The sequence below is a fragment of the Mixophyes fleayi genome, chromosome 2 (genome assembly GCF_038048845.1).
Source record: "Mixophyes fleayi isolate aMixFle1 chromosome 2, aMixFle1.hap1, whole genome shotgun sequence".
Lineage (NCBI taxonomy): Eukaryota > Metazoa > Chordata > Amphibia > Anura > Limnodynastidae > Mixophyes > Mixophyes fleayi.
In genome coordinates this window covers 291,878,973-291,893,761 of record NC_134403.1, presented here as the reverse complement: position 1 = coordinate 291,893,761, position 14,789 = coordinate 291,878,973, and the positions used below count along the sequence as shown (strand labels likewise).

The window sequence follows — 14,789 nt, the reverse complement described above, 5'->3', positions numbered from 1 at the left end:
GACCTTGCATACTCCAGTAGTCCCTTATTAACATGCCTTTGGCTCAAGAATAGAGAAAGATGACACCCCTTTCTTGTACTGTTGCTGGCTGGAAATTCTGTTGAGAAGAACCGCAATATTTGAGTTTGGCTTTAGGTTTCCCTAGTTCACAAAATATCTAATGGAGAAATGCTTCCCTAAAAGCACATCTTAGCAAAATGAAGAAAAGGTGATCACAAGATATGCAGGTCAAATATCATATGCGGGTCAAAAGATCGCAGCATTACTCTCTTGTTCTTTAGTTAATTGGATCAAGTGGATGTTATGTACATATGGGGACTGTTATGAAAACTAGGGCCCCAGAAAAACTAGCATTTTCCATAGCAACTAATCTGATTCTAGCTATAATTTTTTTTAGTGTTTTAGAAAATAAAAACAAGCTTATTAATATTATTATTATTATTATTATTATTATTATTATTAATTTTTTTATTATTATTATTATTATTATTGCTATTATTTATTTTTTGGCGTCAGATTCCATAGCACCGGACAATCGTGCAAATACAGATAGGACATGATTAATGCAGTAAGCAAAATCACAAATACATGAGGTACTTACATATAAGTAGTGAGTGTGAGTAAAACCGTGGAGACTCACACAGACAGTAGCAAATGACACGCAAAGGACATACGAGGGAGACAGACAGTAGATAGACATGAGCCAGTAGGTAGAGAGGACCCTGCTCATGAGAGCTTACATTCTAGAAGATATTATTGCTTACTATGGGAAAAACCACAGTTTTTTATGTGCACTAGTTTTCACAAATGTCCCCCAGTGTTCCCTGGCTGTCTTTTCAGATCAACCGAATTTGAATCAACCATTTGATACCTGAGTTTGGTCTTTGTGCTTAGTTGCTAGTTTAATATAATATTATATATGTTCAATATAGACATTGGCCTGTGGTTCTCCTATTCCAAGGGTGTATGTGTATGTACACTTACAATGGCTCCCGTCATGTGGTGGGATATATTAGGCAGCAACTGAACAGTCAGTTCTTGAAGTTGATGTGTTGTAAGCAGGAAAAATAGGCAAACTTAAGGATGTGAACAAATTTAAAAAGGGCCAAATTGTGATGGCTAAACAACTGGGTCAGAGCATCTCCAAAATAGCAGGTCTTGTGGAGTGTTCCCAGTATGCAGTGGTTAGTACCTACCAAAAGTGGTCCAAAGAAGGACAACCAGTGAACTGGCGACAGGCTCATGGGAGCCCAAGGCTCATTGATGCATGTGGGGAGCAAAGGCCAGCCCATCTGGGCCAATCCTAGTAAAGAGCTGCTGTAGCACAAATTAAACTAGTCACAGTGCCCATGCTGACCCCTGTCCACCGTGGAAAGCGGCTATAATAAGCATGTGAGCCACAGAACTGGACCATGAAGAAATAGAAGAAGGTGGCCTGGTCTGATGAGTAACATTTTATTTTACGTCATGTGGCTGTTGGTGTGTGCTTCGATTTCTTGACAGGTCAGCAAGCTCTAAAACTAAACATTGCAAAGCACCTCCAAATAGTTTTTAAAGAAACGTTAGCTCCTGCTTCTTTCCACATCATCATCACAAGTTTTCCTGGCAATTTTTGATTCTCTGTTGCAATTTTCTTGAGCAGTCCGTTCTATCTGTGCGTAGTCTTACGACTGCTGTTGCATCGAGAAGGTGATTTAGCCAGGTTGTGCTGCTGTCTGGCGGAACAATATGGCAACAAACTGCCTAAAGGAAACTATTATGTTGTATTATTACATCATAGACTATAAATCAGAACATATTTACTATATATTCATTATTTTGAGATACAAACCTTAAAAAAGAAACTAAAATGTAAAAAAATCCTAATTCATTGTCCAACCACTTTGTATATATACTGTATATTCTCCTGCATTACAATAATTTATATTAAAAATGATCATGTTTTTATGTAATTATTCATTTTATTTTTTATATTGTGTTTATTGTTCTGCTTTCATACAGCAAAGCATAGTACCGTGTTAGCGTTTGACAAAAGCAGGGAAAAGGGGGAATTAAATGAATGCTTTGTTTGTTTGTTTTGTTTCAAGGAGAGAAAGTTTGTTGGAGGTGCTGGCCAGATTAGCGAGAAGCTAATGGAACATCTTCAGGATCGAGTGATATTGCAGCAACCGGTTTTCAGACTTGATCAGTCAGGGGAAAATGTAGTCGTGGAGACTTTAAACCATGAAGTCTATCATGTAAGTAAATTAGTTTAATGAATGAATTGCTATATAAGCAAAGGTGCCTACACACAGACAGATTTTGTAATTAGGTCTGATTGTCAGATGACTGGATCTATGGATAATTTTATTTTAACTGCGGAAGACTAATATAGATATTCAGGCATCAACCAAACTAACTGCATGGTAAAGTACATTTCCTGACAAGGTCTGTCAGTGTGTGCAGCTTCGGGTGCAATATGTGAGATTGTCTTTTTTTTTTTTTTTATATTTTCTATACTTCTATAGTTAATTTTGTTTATTTGTATAGTGCCACCATATTACTTCACCACTTCCCAGAGAATATTAAATCCTTCACATTCACAGACACTGCCCCATTATAGTTTTCAGTCTAAGGGGTAAATGTATCAAGCTGAGAGTTTTCCGGTGGGTTTGAAAAGTGGAGATGTTGCCTATAGCAACCAATCAGATTCTAGCTATCATTTTGTAGAATGTACCAAGTAAATGATAGCTAGAATCTGATTGGCTTCTCAAACCCGCCGGAAAACTCTCAGCTTCATACATTTACCCCTAAATGTGTCACAGCACACACACAGACACACATGGATCAATTTTTATTGTCCAAAGCCAATTAACTTATCATTATATTTTTGGCTTATAAAATGTAAAAATTTATTCCGGTAAAAAAATATTTTCTGGTTTATTGTAGTATAGAGTGTATTATATGTTTTACACTTTCTTGGTTGTCAGTTTTGAATACTTGGTTAACAAATTATTACAATTGATACATTCTTATGCTCATTGGGCTTGATTCATTAAGGAAAGGAAAGCAAAAAAAAAATACTAACTTTGCACTTGTGTAAAACCATGTTACATTGGAGGGGGAGGTAAATTTAAAGTGTGGGGACAGATTTATGGTTGGGGTAAGGCATGTCCTAGATCAACTTTAAATTTCAGTGTATAAATAAAGCTATCAAAGTATTTGTGTGCTACATGAAAAAACAGCCAGTATTTATCTTATGTCTAAAATAATAAACTAATTTGCACCCCTTGCATTGTAACATGACTTTGTCCAGGAGATAACTTACTCATTTTTTTGCTTTACTTTTCTTAATGAATTAGGCACATTGTGTTTTGATATACTTACGAGGAGCATATGTTGTGAGGTTAATTAACATACAGAATAGGTTTTTATATTCAATTAGTTCTAACTTCATAATACATCAATGTATTAAGTTATTGCGCTCAGAAATGTGTGCATATATAATAATAGTAAAATATTATAACACATATCATTCTAATTATGATATTATAATCAAATATATTTTTTTTAGGGAAAGTATGTTATAAGTGCCATTCCACCATGCCTAACTACAAAGATCCATTATAATCCAGAGCTGCCTCCAATTAGAAATCAGTTAATACAACGACTACCAATGGGATCTGTTATAAAGTGCATGATGTATTACAAGGAAGCTTTTTGGAGAAAAATGGGTAAATATATGTTTGTGGTTTACATTATTTTTCTGGTTTTTTTACATTAAACTTAAAACATCTGTTACATAAAACAAATATTGCTGCAAGAAGGGACATGTTGTTAGTTATTTTACATAATTAAAATGTCACTTTCATTTAGTAATGCTAATGTAATAAACGGTTTAATTCCAGTTTTGCACATTTCCATTATGCAGCAATAGAAAAAGATAAAACATCCGTAAATACAATTTATTTTTGTTTTCTATGAATTGAAAATGAAAATTCTAAATGTTTTTTGCTTTACTAGTGACACTTTTCATACTTAATTTTCTCGAAAGATTATTGCGGAGCTATGTTCATTGATGATGAAAATGCCCCAGTTGAGATTACCTTAGATGATACAAAACCTGATGGTTCATCTCCAGCCATCATGGGGTAAGAAAATGCTAATAATATAATAAGAGCTGGTCTATATCATCACTGCATATTTATTTCAATAAGAATGTTTCCAAACTAGTTTAAAAGGAACCCTTTATTTTCTTTTTTATCTCTCTCATTAATGGCACCACGCATATGGCTTCTTGATCAGCTTGTTTATGTTGAACTTAATTGAACACAATAAAAAAAATGCATATTTACATAAAATGTAGAATCTTCTGTGTTAAATGTGAACATATATTTCATGATGACCTGCATTTCACTTTATTTCAGTTTTATTTTATCCAGAAGAGCAACTGCTCTTACAAATCTCTCAAAGGAAGAAAGGTAGGATTATTTAAATATTACCAATTACTGTAGTGGTACTGTACATGTATGTTAGTATTCTCCTGTTATATTGTAGCTCTATTAACTGTCTGAATGGATAGTCCAAGAAAAATGTAGTATTGTTTCTCAGGGCTCCCAGTATTCAGTATGTGGATAGGTGATTGTCTGTATTTGTTTTTATCTTTCACATGCATGGATAGGATTCAAATGGGCAGAGTTAGGGCCATCCCGCAGCCAATTCTATTCTGTTCTGTAAAATGTACTTGTACCTGGTCCCCCGCTTCAAATTAAATTACCATCACTGGCCAAATTAAATTATAATTCCAGCTCTAAATAATTTCTGAAACAACAGCAATATTTGCCCAATAAATGTTTCTCTGTTTTTATTATTGCAAACCAGAAAAAAAAAAACTTTTGTAGGACCTTCTGTAAATCACAGAAGTAGTAGGGGAAGTGCACGTAATACATGCAGTGATTGTGGCAATAAACTACCACTCCCATCAACCATTACATGCATGCATTATATAGCACAATTAAACACTATCTATCCCTCCCTCGTGACATCATAACCAAGCTGCTAGCAATCTGGTTGCATCAGCTAATGTTTGAATCCTGCACCGATCTAAAACAGTTGCAGAGAAGGTAACACAAAATGGAATAAAAAGTGGATAGGGGATAAGGCAGACAGCCCCAAGGCAAAGGCAGCCATTGCTGTGTCTTCTAAACCAGGCCTGTCCAACCTGCGGCCCTCAAGATGTTGTGAAACTACAAGTCCCAGCATGCCCTTCCAGCTATCAACATATTGTCTACTGGCAAAGCATGCTGGGGCTTGTAGTTTCACAACACCTGGAGGGCCGCAGGTTGGACAGGCCTGTTCTAAACTAAAGTGTACAGTGCAATGTTGTGTTTCGTAATATGTAAGTTTGGACCTAATACATTTAATTGTAAACTTCTTTAGAAGACCTATTCTTTAACTAAAGTAATCAAAATATCGCTGTTAAATAATCACACAACTTGTATTTCTGTTCATTGATAGTTACTATATATAACAATAGTTCTGAAACACTTGAAATCGCTAATTCATCTATGTTCAGCACTTAATGAAAATCAATTCCAATACACACAAGAGTAGAATTAAGTATTTCTAATTAATGATATGTTTTTCAATTAAACCAGTTACACATGGCTGTAAATGGCTTAGCACTCTATTGATCTATTCCTAACATACATTTATTGGTGTTGAGCCAATTGGACAAACAATGAATCATAAAGTTGAAATTAGTGTACATAATAGTTATCTCATTTGGCTGAAGGACTTGGCAGCAGCAATCAACTGACCCTCATCAGTCAGGTATGCCAGGTTGCTGCCAACTCCCCTGGCCAATTGCTCTGCTCAGTGGCATTTTTTGCAAAGGGACTTTGTTCTGCTTGAATGGCAGATTGTTGCACATAGTGTTGTTCTTTATTCCCTATAAACTGACAAAATGTCATTTTGTTATGCATAAGATATTTAAATGAGTCCAGGGAGCTAAACAGGGCAATCTTGAAGGGCATTTCGTGGGAGTTCCCTTTGCTCAACACAAGGTGTATTGAGGCGCCACATATATTTGATATGGAGAATGTAGAATTGGGTTCCATGCTCAGGAACAATGTTGGAATCTGAAAACAGATTAATTAATTTTTAATTAAACATAAAAATAATATATCTTAGAATGATGGATAATTTTTAAGTATTAGAATTTTTGATTATTTTTTATTACTGTACATAGGAAAAGAAGAATATGTGAATACTATGCCAAAGCCATGGGCACAGAAAAAGCGCTGCATGTAAGATTTTAATGTTTTTTCTGCTATGTTAAAGCTGTAGGTGATTCTGCTGCCTTCCATCCTTAAAATCATGTGTGTTTGAATAGCAGAGAGCGGACTTAAATTTATCTCCACTGACATCACAGATGCTGCACAGTGTAATTAAAGAAATTAAATAAATTATTTAAAAACAGAAAGCATTCCCATTTCCCACATACCCATCCAAACCAAGCACTAGACAGCCTGGGCAGGTTTCCTCGATATTTATCAAGAGGGGGGGAGGGGGGAACGGTGTGATGCATCTAGTCGTGTCATTTTGGATCTGCTCCCTGCACAATTCTAAGGTCACCATCCCACCCAGTAGGGAGAGGGTGGGATCCAGGAGAAATACCTGCTACTCCAAGGGTCTGGGAGAGTTACCCGAAATTTGGGAGTCTCCAGGACATTCTGGTAGGGTAGACAAGAACATGGAGATCATTAGCGTGGAGACTGCAAAAAGAAAACAAAAAAACGCTTCCTCTCCATTCCCAGAGGCTGCCAACAAGTAGTAATTAACAAGATTGGAACTCCAAATATGCTAAAAATAAATACCAGCAATTTTAAAAATAAACTGTAAGTGAAAATGTAATTAAGTCTTCATCCGATCTAGAAGGAATCTAGTTTTCAAAACAAACAAACTGAAAAATACCCATCAGTGTTGTTTAACTGTGATTTTTCTGTGAGTAAATCACTTGTGGAATCATTCTGAGTTGGACACATAAAATAAGATTTAAAAAGCCACAAGTAAAAATAGTGCTTTTAATTTTAAATGCTGAGTCAGAATCATCTATAGATGCACCCTGCTTTGCACCAGTTGCATATGCACCAAATTTACGTCAGATACTTACACCAGGATACACTTACACCCAACTAGATCATAAGAAAGGTTTTTAACATTTGTATTGAAAAACTGCAATGCAAAAGACACAATTGCTATTAGGTTTGTTTTAAAAAGAACTCAGGAGGAATAATTTTCCTTCTCATGTATGAATGAGAGTAGCAAAAATGTACTGAAAAATATGCTCACAAAATCATATAATATTTGCACGATCAATAAACTAAACACATATCTGCTTTAGAGGTGAATTCGCAATCAGCCAATCTGTAGTAGCCAGCTAATGCGGTCACCATCATCAGCGTGTTTTTGTACAGCTATTGACAGTCTCCGTGCAGGTCTGCCTCAATACACAAATGCCCCAACCTGTCTCTCTAAGCGTAAGCTGGTTAAAGTACCAAACCTACATAGGGTTTAGGCATACACTGTTTTTTGGGGTTTTTTTGTGAGCATATGACCCAAGCATATGACTAAGCAAACAGACCCAACTCAGCATAAGTCTTTTAGTGATGAAACACTTCTGCCCCTCTGCTGACTGTTAAGTCTAAGATATAACAAGGCTCATTTAAAAACATAATTGGTCAGCTTGCCATAGTGTTACAAATTTTCATCACTGATCAACAGTTTAACACTGGTATTAACAGTTGCTGACAAATTGCAGATATGTACATTGAAAAATGAGGTTCAGCTATAGGAGAAGATAATAGTGGTTGTAGGTACGTACATTGAAAAAAATGCACAACGTGGAGTGAGATGGGGCTCAGATATAGGAATATATCTTGTGGTTGTAATATTTTAGTTCTAATTTTCCATGATGTCCTGTTTAATCATTTAATAGCCAGTACACTATGAGGAGAAGAATTGGTGTGAAGAACAGTACTCAGGTGGCTGCTACACTGCCTACTTCCCACCAGGAATCATGACTCAATATGGAAGGTAATGTGAGAATTCATAATACAGAAATCAGTGTTTTGTTTTTGTTTTTTGCTCAGACAATTATGTTATTTGTATATCATTAGAATATGTAAATTGTGATGTTAACAAATGTGTGAGGTTGCCAGTTTTTAGTTATGTGTGTACTAGTGGCAGATTATTATAGGGATAGGTGGGGCCACAATCGTTGCACAGACCTTTACCCAGTGATTCAAGTCAGGGGCGGGCTGGGCAGGGGGGCTCAGTTTGATCCCTATTTGGCCCCCCGCGGATGCAATATTACCTCAATATTGCATCCACGGACACACGATGTGGCCACGTCAGCGCACAGGCGGCTGCATTACATGACACACATCATGTGATGCGGCCACCTGTGCGCCCCCCGGGCTGACATTTGCCAGCCCACGCCTGATTCAAGTATGTTCTTAAATTAATGTTAGGGGTTAACCTGAGATCATCAATTTGTCCAATAACTAGTTCACAACCAATATAGCAAGAACAGAGTCTTATTGGTATTTCTGAAGCAGGTATGAACTTTGTATGTCAAGTAAGAAGGGATTAAAGTAGATTTTAATATTCATGTCACATACACATAGCTGATTCACTAGTGACAGGCTAGAATAATAAAACCCTTCTACAAAGAATGTTCTTCTTTGCGTACTCTAAAAGTTACATGTTACAGACAAGCAAAATTGGCACACTGCCTAGAATAATCTAAGCAAATGATAATAAACATTTGTCCAAGGCCTTTTCTAAGAATCATAAAACGCACACTGACAAATAACTTGGTTAGCACATAAGATGGAGGACACATTAGAAAATGGAGGCACGAGCTTACTGCTTTTTTCCTCGTAACAGCTTATTCAGTCAGCATGACCTGTAAACATGGGTTGCATTCTGAGGTCTGTATTCTATGTCAGCCACAATTCACAGACCCCACTGCAATTTTATAATTATTTATTTTGTTGTTGTTTATTCTGCACCTCTCCTCTACCTGGCACATAGCCTAATGCAGCAGAATACACATTTTTGCATTTCTTATTGTCAACTGGGGAATACCAGTTTATTTCTGGCAAGAATCTTAATCCACCTCTGCACAGTCTCAATGCTGCATTTGAACAAAGCCAAATTTGAACCTCCATTTCTTTATATTGAATAATTAATCCATCTTCATTTCTGTTACATATTACTCAGCTTATTACAAAGCACACTGCATTACCTTTTAATAGACTCAACCATATGTACAGAATACTACACTAGAGTATACTACTATATATGTTTATGGATTTGTAATTATATTCAAACAATGCTTTTAGCAGGAAGACTAGAACATTTTGGGATAAGGCAATGATCTGTATAAATGTTACCTTAAAATTAAATTTACCCAACAGCCAAATACCAATAATATTTTATCATTTTGGTATATGGAAGCAAGAATTACCACTGAGGGACATTACACTGATACTTACAGTGACATTGACCATAACCAGACTGTTAATACTATGTAAATGGACATCTCCAAAATCCACCTTTCTATATGAACTAAAAGCAGAATTACTTGATATATTATATTTCTATAGGAGACCAACGTTGTTGGACATGGAAAGGGGAGTGTCAACATGACAAATGGGGGCTCTACCTTGTTAGTCAGAGACCCAGATTAGTATTATGAAAATATTCGAGTCCACAAATTGGTACCAAGTACAGACAATTGGAATAATTTTGTAGGCAAAAGAAGTTCAGTTCGTAAGGGTAAAACTCTGCCTGCTTTGTCCCTAGACCAAAGCAATTCTGAATACCGTATTTCCCCATGTATGAGACGCACCTTTTTCCCTAAAATATTGGGTCTAAAAACTGCGTGCGTCTTATACAGGGGTAGAAGCACTTAACCTGTCCGATGATTCCTCTGTCCAGTAAAGTCTTCTTTCTTCTGTCCGTCTGATCCTGATGCTGGAAAGCCACTTAAGATCCTCTTCGCGATGACCGGATTTCCTTTCAGGACCTTGACAAGGTCCTGAAAGGACATCCGGTCATCGCGAAGAGGACCTTAAGCGGCTTTCCAGCATCAGGATCAGACGGACAGAAGAAAGAAGACTTTACCGGACAGAGGAATCATCTGACAGGGTAAGGCAGAATTTACTATAGCGTTGTCTCACCTCTGTATATGCTGCACAATTACTCTGTGGAAAAATTGAGGATAGTGTTTATCCTCAATTTTTTCACATGATTTATATAGGTGCGTCTTATACAGTGGAGCGTCGTATACATGGGGAAATACGGTATATATATATATATATATATATATATATATATATATATATACATATATTCTATACATATGCACATGTGTGTGTTAAACAGATTCGGTGTACTTGGATGATTTTGGTTGTACCAGTTTATTGTTTTGTTTTTTGCTTTTTTAAAGTAAAATTAAAAAAATAAATAATAAAAAATGTTTTTATGTGCCATGTATTAAAGACTATTATTTAAAGCTTATGTTGTTGTTTAAAGTGTCATTCGGCAGCCTATTGGGAAGCTTTACTTTGCTGGCACTGAAACGGCAACACAGTGGAGTGGATACATGGAAGGTGCTGTGCAGGCTGGTGAGAGAGCAGCCAGAGAGGTACAAATATTTTCCCTGCTATAATAGTGCATGTGTGTACATGGCTTGTGCCATTGGCCTACCTCCCAACTATCCTGATTTTGGCGGGACATCCAGATTTGTGGGCTACAAAATGGGGTGGGGTTTGAACAGAAGTTTACCCAAATTTTAGCATTTGTGGAAAGAATTTGGATGGGCTTAGTTTGTCCCGATTTTGTGATTCTAAATGTTAGGAGGTATGTATTGGTGGTGTGAAAAGAAAATCCTTCAGATCCATTAAGAATGATGATTAGATTTAAAAATGAATTTGCAGATATGTATTTCTAGTTTTCTAAATCATTTTATATGAGAATATGTATAAAATTAGACTACGTATTTATTTTTCAGTTTAACATCTTAGATGATAATTATTCGCAGTACCTTGAAGCCAACTAGAGGTGGATGTAGCCATAGGACCATTGCCTATTAATTTCCATCAGAAGTTCATTGTGCTGACTTCAGTCAGACATTCAGGGGGAGATTCACTTACAAGCGGTTTTGTGTGCGGTTTGCAAACACCCTTACCTCGGTTATGGTTTTCAGAGCCGAGATTTACTATCCCGCAGTTTGAAGTCTGAAAACTCAAACCGCATCCAATGTGAGGCAGGGCAAACCATATGAGAAACATCCGTTTCTACCCCTTATATTTGTAAGAGCCCTGTGCTACTCAGCCAGTCCTCTAGGGGGGATTATGGGACCCCAAAATTAGAGATTACTGACCCAATGTTGAGCAAACTCTGGATCCCTTCCGATACCCCTGGTCTGGTGGGTACCAGGGGAAAAATGTTAAAATATGTTGCAAGCAATACAGGTAGGTAAAGGTCAAGAAGTCCTGACCGATGTGAAATCCAGCCAGTCACAAACTGCTCATTCCATACCCTGAGCCTGCCTGTTTTAATTATATAAGCCCATACTTGCCCACTCTCCCAGAATGTCTGGGAGACTCCGAATTCCGGGTAGGTCTTCCGGACTCCTGGGAGAGCAGACAATTCACCCGCATCTGCCCACTTTACTAGGAAGTTGTCAGAATGTAAGCCTGCATGATGCATTTTGTGGGGAAATCGCATAATTTTGGACCTGCCCTGAGCAACAAAATGACAATTTTGTTGATGGGTGGGGCCAAAATGACGCGATTGAGGCACTGCCAATCCCCCTTCTGCCACCCCCGCCTCAAGGATAAATGGACTGTTTTGCTCTGTCCCATATTTTAGATGAATGAAGTACATTGTTAACAGTAATTTACGCTGCAAAAAACTTGTATGTTATTTACCTGTTTATATCCTGATTATACTTTTTTGTGTTTTTAAATAGATGAATAGGCAGAAAATGGCAGATAATTTTCAATACCATATGCATTCCAGTTCTCAATAAAGTAGCTCTCAGTCATCAAAGAAAGATCTATAACTTAAGGTTTTATTTTAAGATGATTGTAAAATGTACTGATAAAAGATAGGGTTTACAGCTCAGCCATTTAAAATCAGACACACATGTAATATGCATGCTCCATTGCTGCCTTGCGATTAGTTTACACACAAGTTGCATACATGTATAATAACAAGTTTGTCCAGTTTGCAATACAATGGTTGTTATGGTAACCCTAGATGTGAGCCAGGAGTAATACTCTATTTGTCATCTTCAAAGGCCTAAATAGAAGCCTCCTACATACAGTTTTATGTTTAATATTTTTTTAGATTCTTTGGTTCCACTTATGCTAATTCTTTTAAATACTTCTAATTTAAATCCTTAACCCTAATCAACATTTTGTTGAAGCTCTTTGTTTCAAACTAGTGTGTGCTTTCATACTGTGAAATTATTATACCATAAAATGTGATTCTAATGCTTACAGATAATGTGCAAAATGGGACACATTTCGGAGAATGAAATATGGTTGCCTGAGCCAGAATCTGTGGTAAGTTCCATATTACTGTCGATTCAAATAACTAATGACTGTGCTTAATACGAGAAAAACACAACTGTTTTTTCCTAATACCATTCTGCAGTTCATTATCTACAAGATCCCCTCTAGCTGAACAAAACTAAGCTCTGCAGGGACAACTGCAAATGAAAGCTGTGGGATACAGCTGTAGGAAGATTGTGCTAATGATTTTCATTTGTAAATAACATATGACTTCATCATAAGCACACAAGCCTATTACACACATCTCAGTGATCTGTTTTCTGCTCTATTTTCATACCTACCAATGAGACCCATGTTACCCAGAATGTACTGATTGTTCTTTCCGCTTATGTATTATATTATTCTTACCTGTGCTGAATTGCTTAATTTATGTACTAAAAACACAATTAACAATGATGAATTGAGTCCACATTTGTAAAAAGGAAAAGGATTCACACTGCAAGGTAAATATCCCAGTAATACAGCTGAGTTTGAGCTCCAAATAAATATATATATATATATATATATATATATATATATATATATATATATATATATATATATATATATATATATATATACAGACCACTAATAATGTACAAACATTAGACATTAGCATTTACTGCAACCACAAAACAGGACGATAATATTAATATTATTGTTGAATTCATATTGAATCCTGCATTCACAGTCAACAGTCAGGTGTACTTTATGGTGATTTTTCATAGGGCTCAAAGGTTACCCTTTTAGCTCAGTATATGATCTATACACATAGCGTCATATATGGATGCCATATGTAATTCAAGCTGTAGATCCTGGGGTATGGATCATATTGAGAACACATTCAGAATACATCTTATTTCACATTGTCAAAGGATATTTGTTTAAGTTTGGATTATTGAATTACTAATATTCTTATCATCAATATTTATTATTACATCTTGTTTATATAGTGCATTCATATTGTGCACCGCTTTACAGAGAATATTTAATTATTCACATCAGCCCCTGCACTAGTATTACGTACTATCTATGTTCCCTACCACACATAAACACTAGGGTTCATTTTGTCAGTACCCAATTAACCAAACAGTATGTCTTTGAAGTGTAGAAGGAAACCACAGCACCTGGAGGAATCCCATGCAAACACGGGGAGCACATACAAACACCACAGATTGAAATCCAACCCATGACCCCAGTGCTGCTAACCACTGTTCAGCTGTACTGCCAGGGCCGGTGCTAGGGTCCACGGCGCCCTAGGCATTTTTAAAAAAGCGGTGCCCCCCCCTCTCGCAAAAATCGGCGCCCCCCCGCAAAAATCGCCGCCCTTCTCCCTCCTCCCTCCTTTCCTTACCTTGTCTCACCACCGCCGCCTCTCTGCTCTGTCTCCTCCCCTCCACTCACTGACACTAGTAAGTGGGGGGGAGGAGACGGAGCAGAGAGGCGGCGGTGGTGACAAAATAGCCTCTTCCCCCCTCCCCGTGCATCTGAATGCTGTGCGGCGGCCGTGACAGGTATGGTCAGCGGTCGCCGCACAGTTTTAAAGTCATTTAGTATTCTGTGGCACCCTCCAGAGCCCGGCGCCCTAGGCATGTGCCTAACCTTGCCTAATGGGAGCGCCGGGCCTGTGTACTGCCTATACAATATGTGTAACCATAATCACATACTTATAGCACAGTGGTTAATATATAACATAACATAAAATGAATTGAGCTTACTAAGATATTTGTGCCCAGGTTGCTTCATACAACTTTCAAGTAAAAAAGGTTCCTACTGACACAGCAGAAAGAATGTCTGAGTTAAGCATTTTAAATATAATGTGTTATGAAAGCAGTGTTATTGTGTAATTTTTTTAAAAAGACATGATACTGTCATACAATCTGCTGTTACGCCAAATACAATAGTCAGATATTTTTGTAATGTTAATAAGCTTAACATCTTGATTGAATCATGCATGCAAAGTGCGCCTGTCACCTACATACAGTAGAGGCAACTGATTGGTGGACTGAACCAATATTCAAGTGAATGTAGTCTATTTATTCTGCAGGAACCAGTACTTTGTGAATATTTGTCCAGGAAAGGAATATACTGCCTAGTAAATCTGCATTCTCATAAGTATTGGATATACAACAACTGCCCACACTATGTGTAGATGACATGTGAACAAAAACAAAATTA

General features: G+C 37.0%; 1 protein-coding gene across 1 annotated transcript in view; it reads left to right on the top strand.

Moving 5' to 3' along the window:
• Positions 1–14,789, top strand: part of LOC142139096 (amine oxidase [flavin-containing] A-like) — a 74,345-nt gene that overhangs the window by 57,602 nt on the left and 1,954 nt on the right. Inside the window, exons 7-14 of the mRNA XM_075196388.1 lie at positions 2,088–2,237; positions 3,554–3,713; positions 4,034–4,130; positions 4,407–4,460; positions 6,230–6,287; positions 7,979–8,076; positions 10,585–10,696; positions 12,561–12,623. Of these exons, the coding sequence (XP_075052489.1) occupies positions 2,088–2,237; positions 3,554–3,713; positions 4,034–4,130; positions 4,407–4,460; positions 6,230–6,287; positions 7,979–8,076; positions 10,585–10,696; positions 12,561–12,623 (792 nt within the window). The remainder of the gene's footprint in view (positions 1–2,087; positions 2,238–3,553; positions 3,714–4,033; positions 4,131–4,406; positions 4,461–6,229; positions 6,288–7,978; positions 8,077–10,584; positions 10,697–12,560; positions 12,624–14,789) is intronic.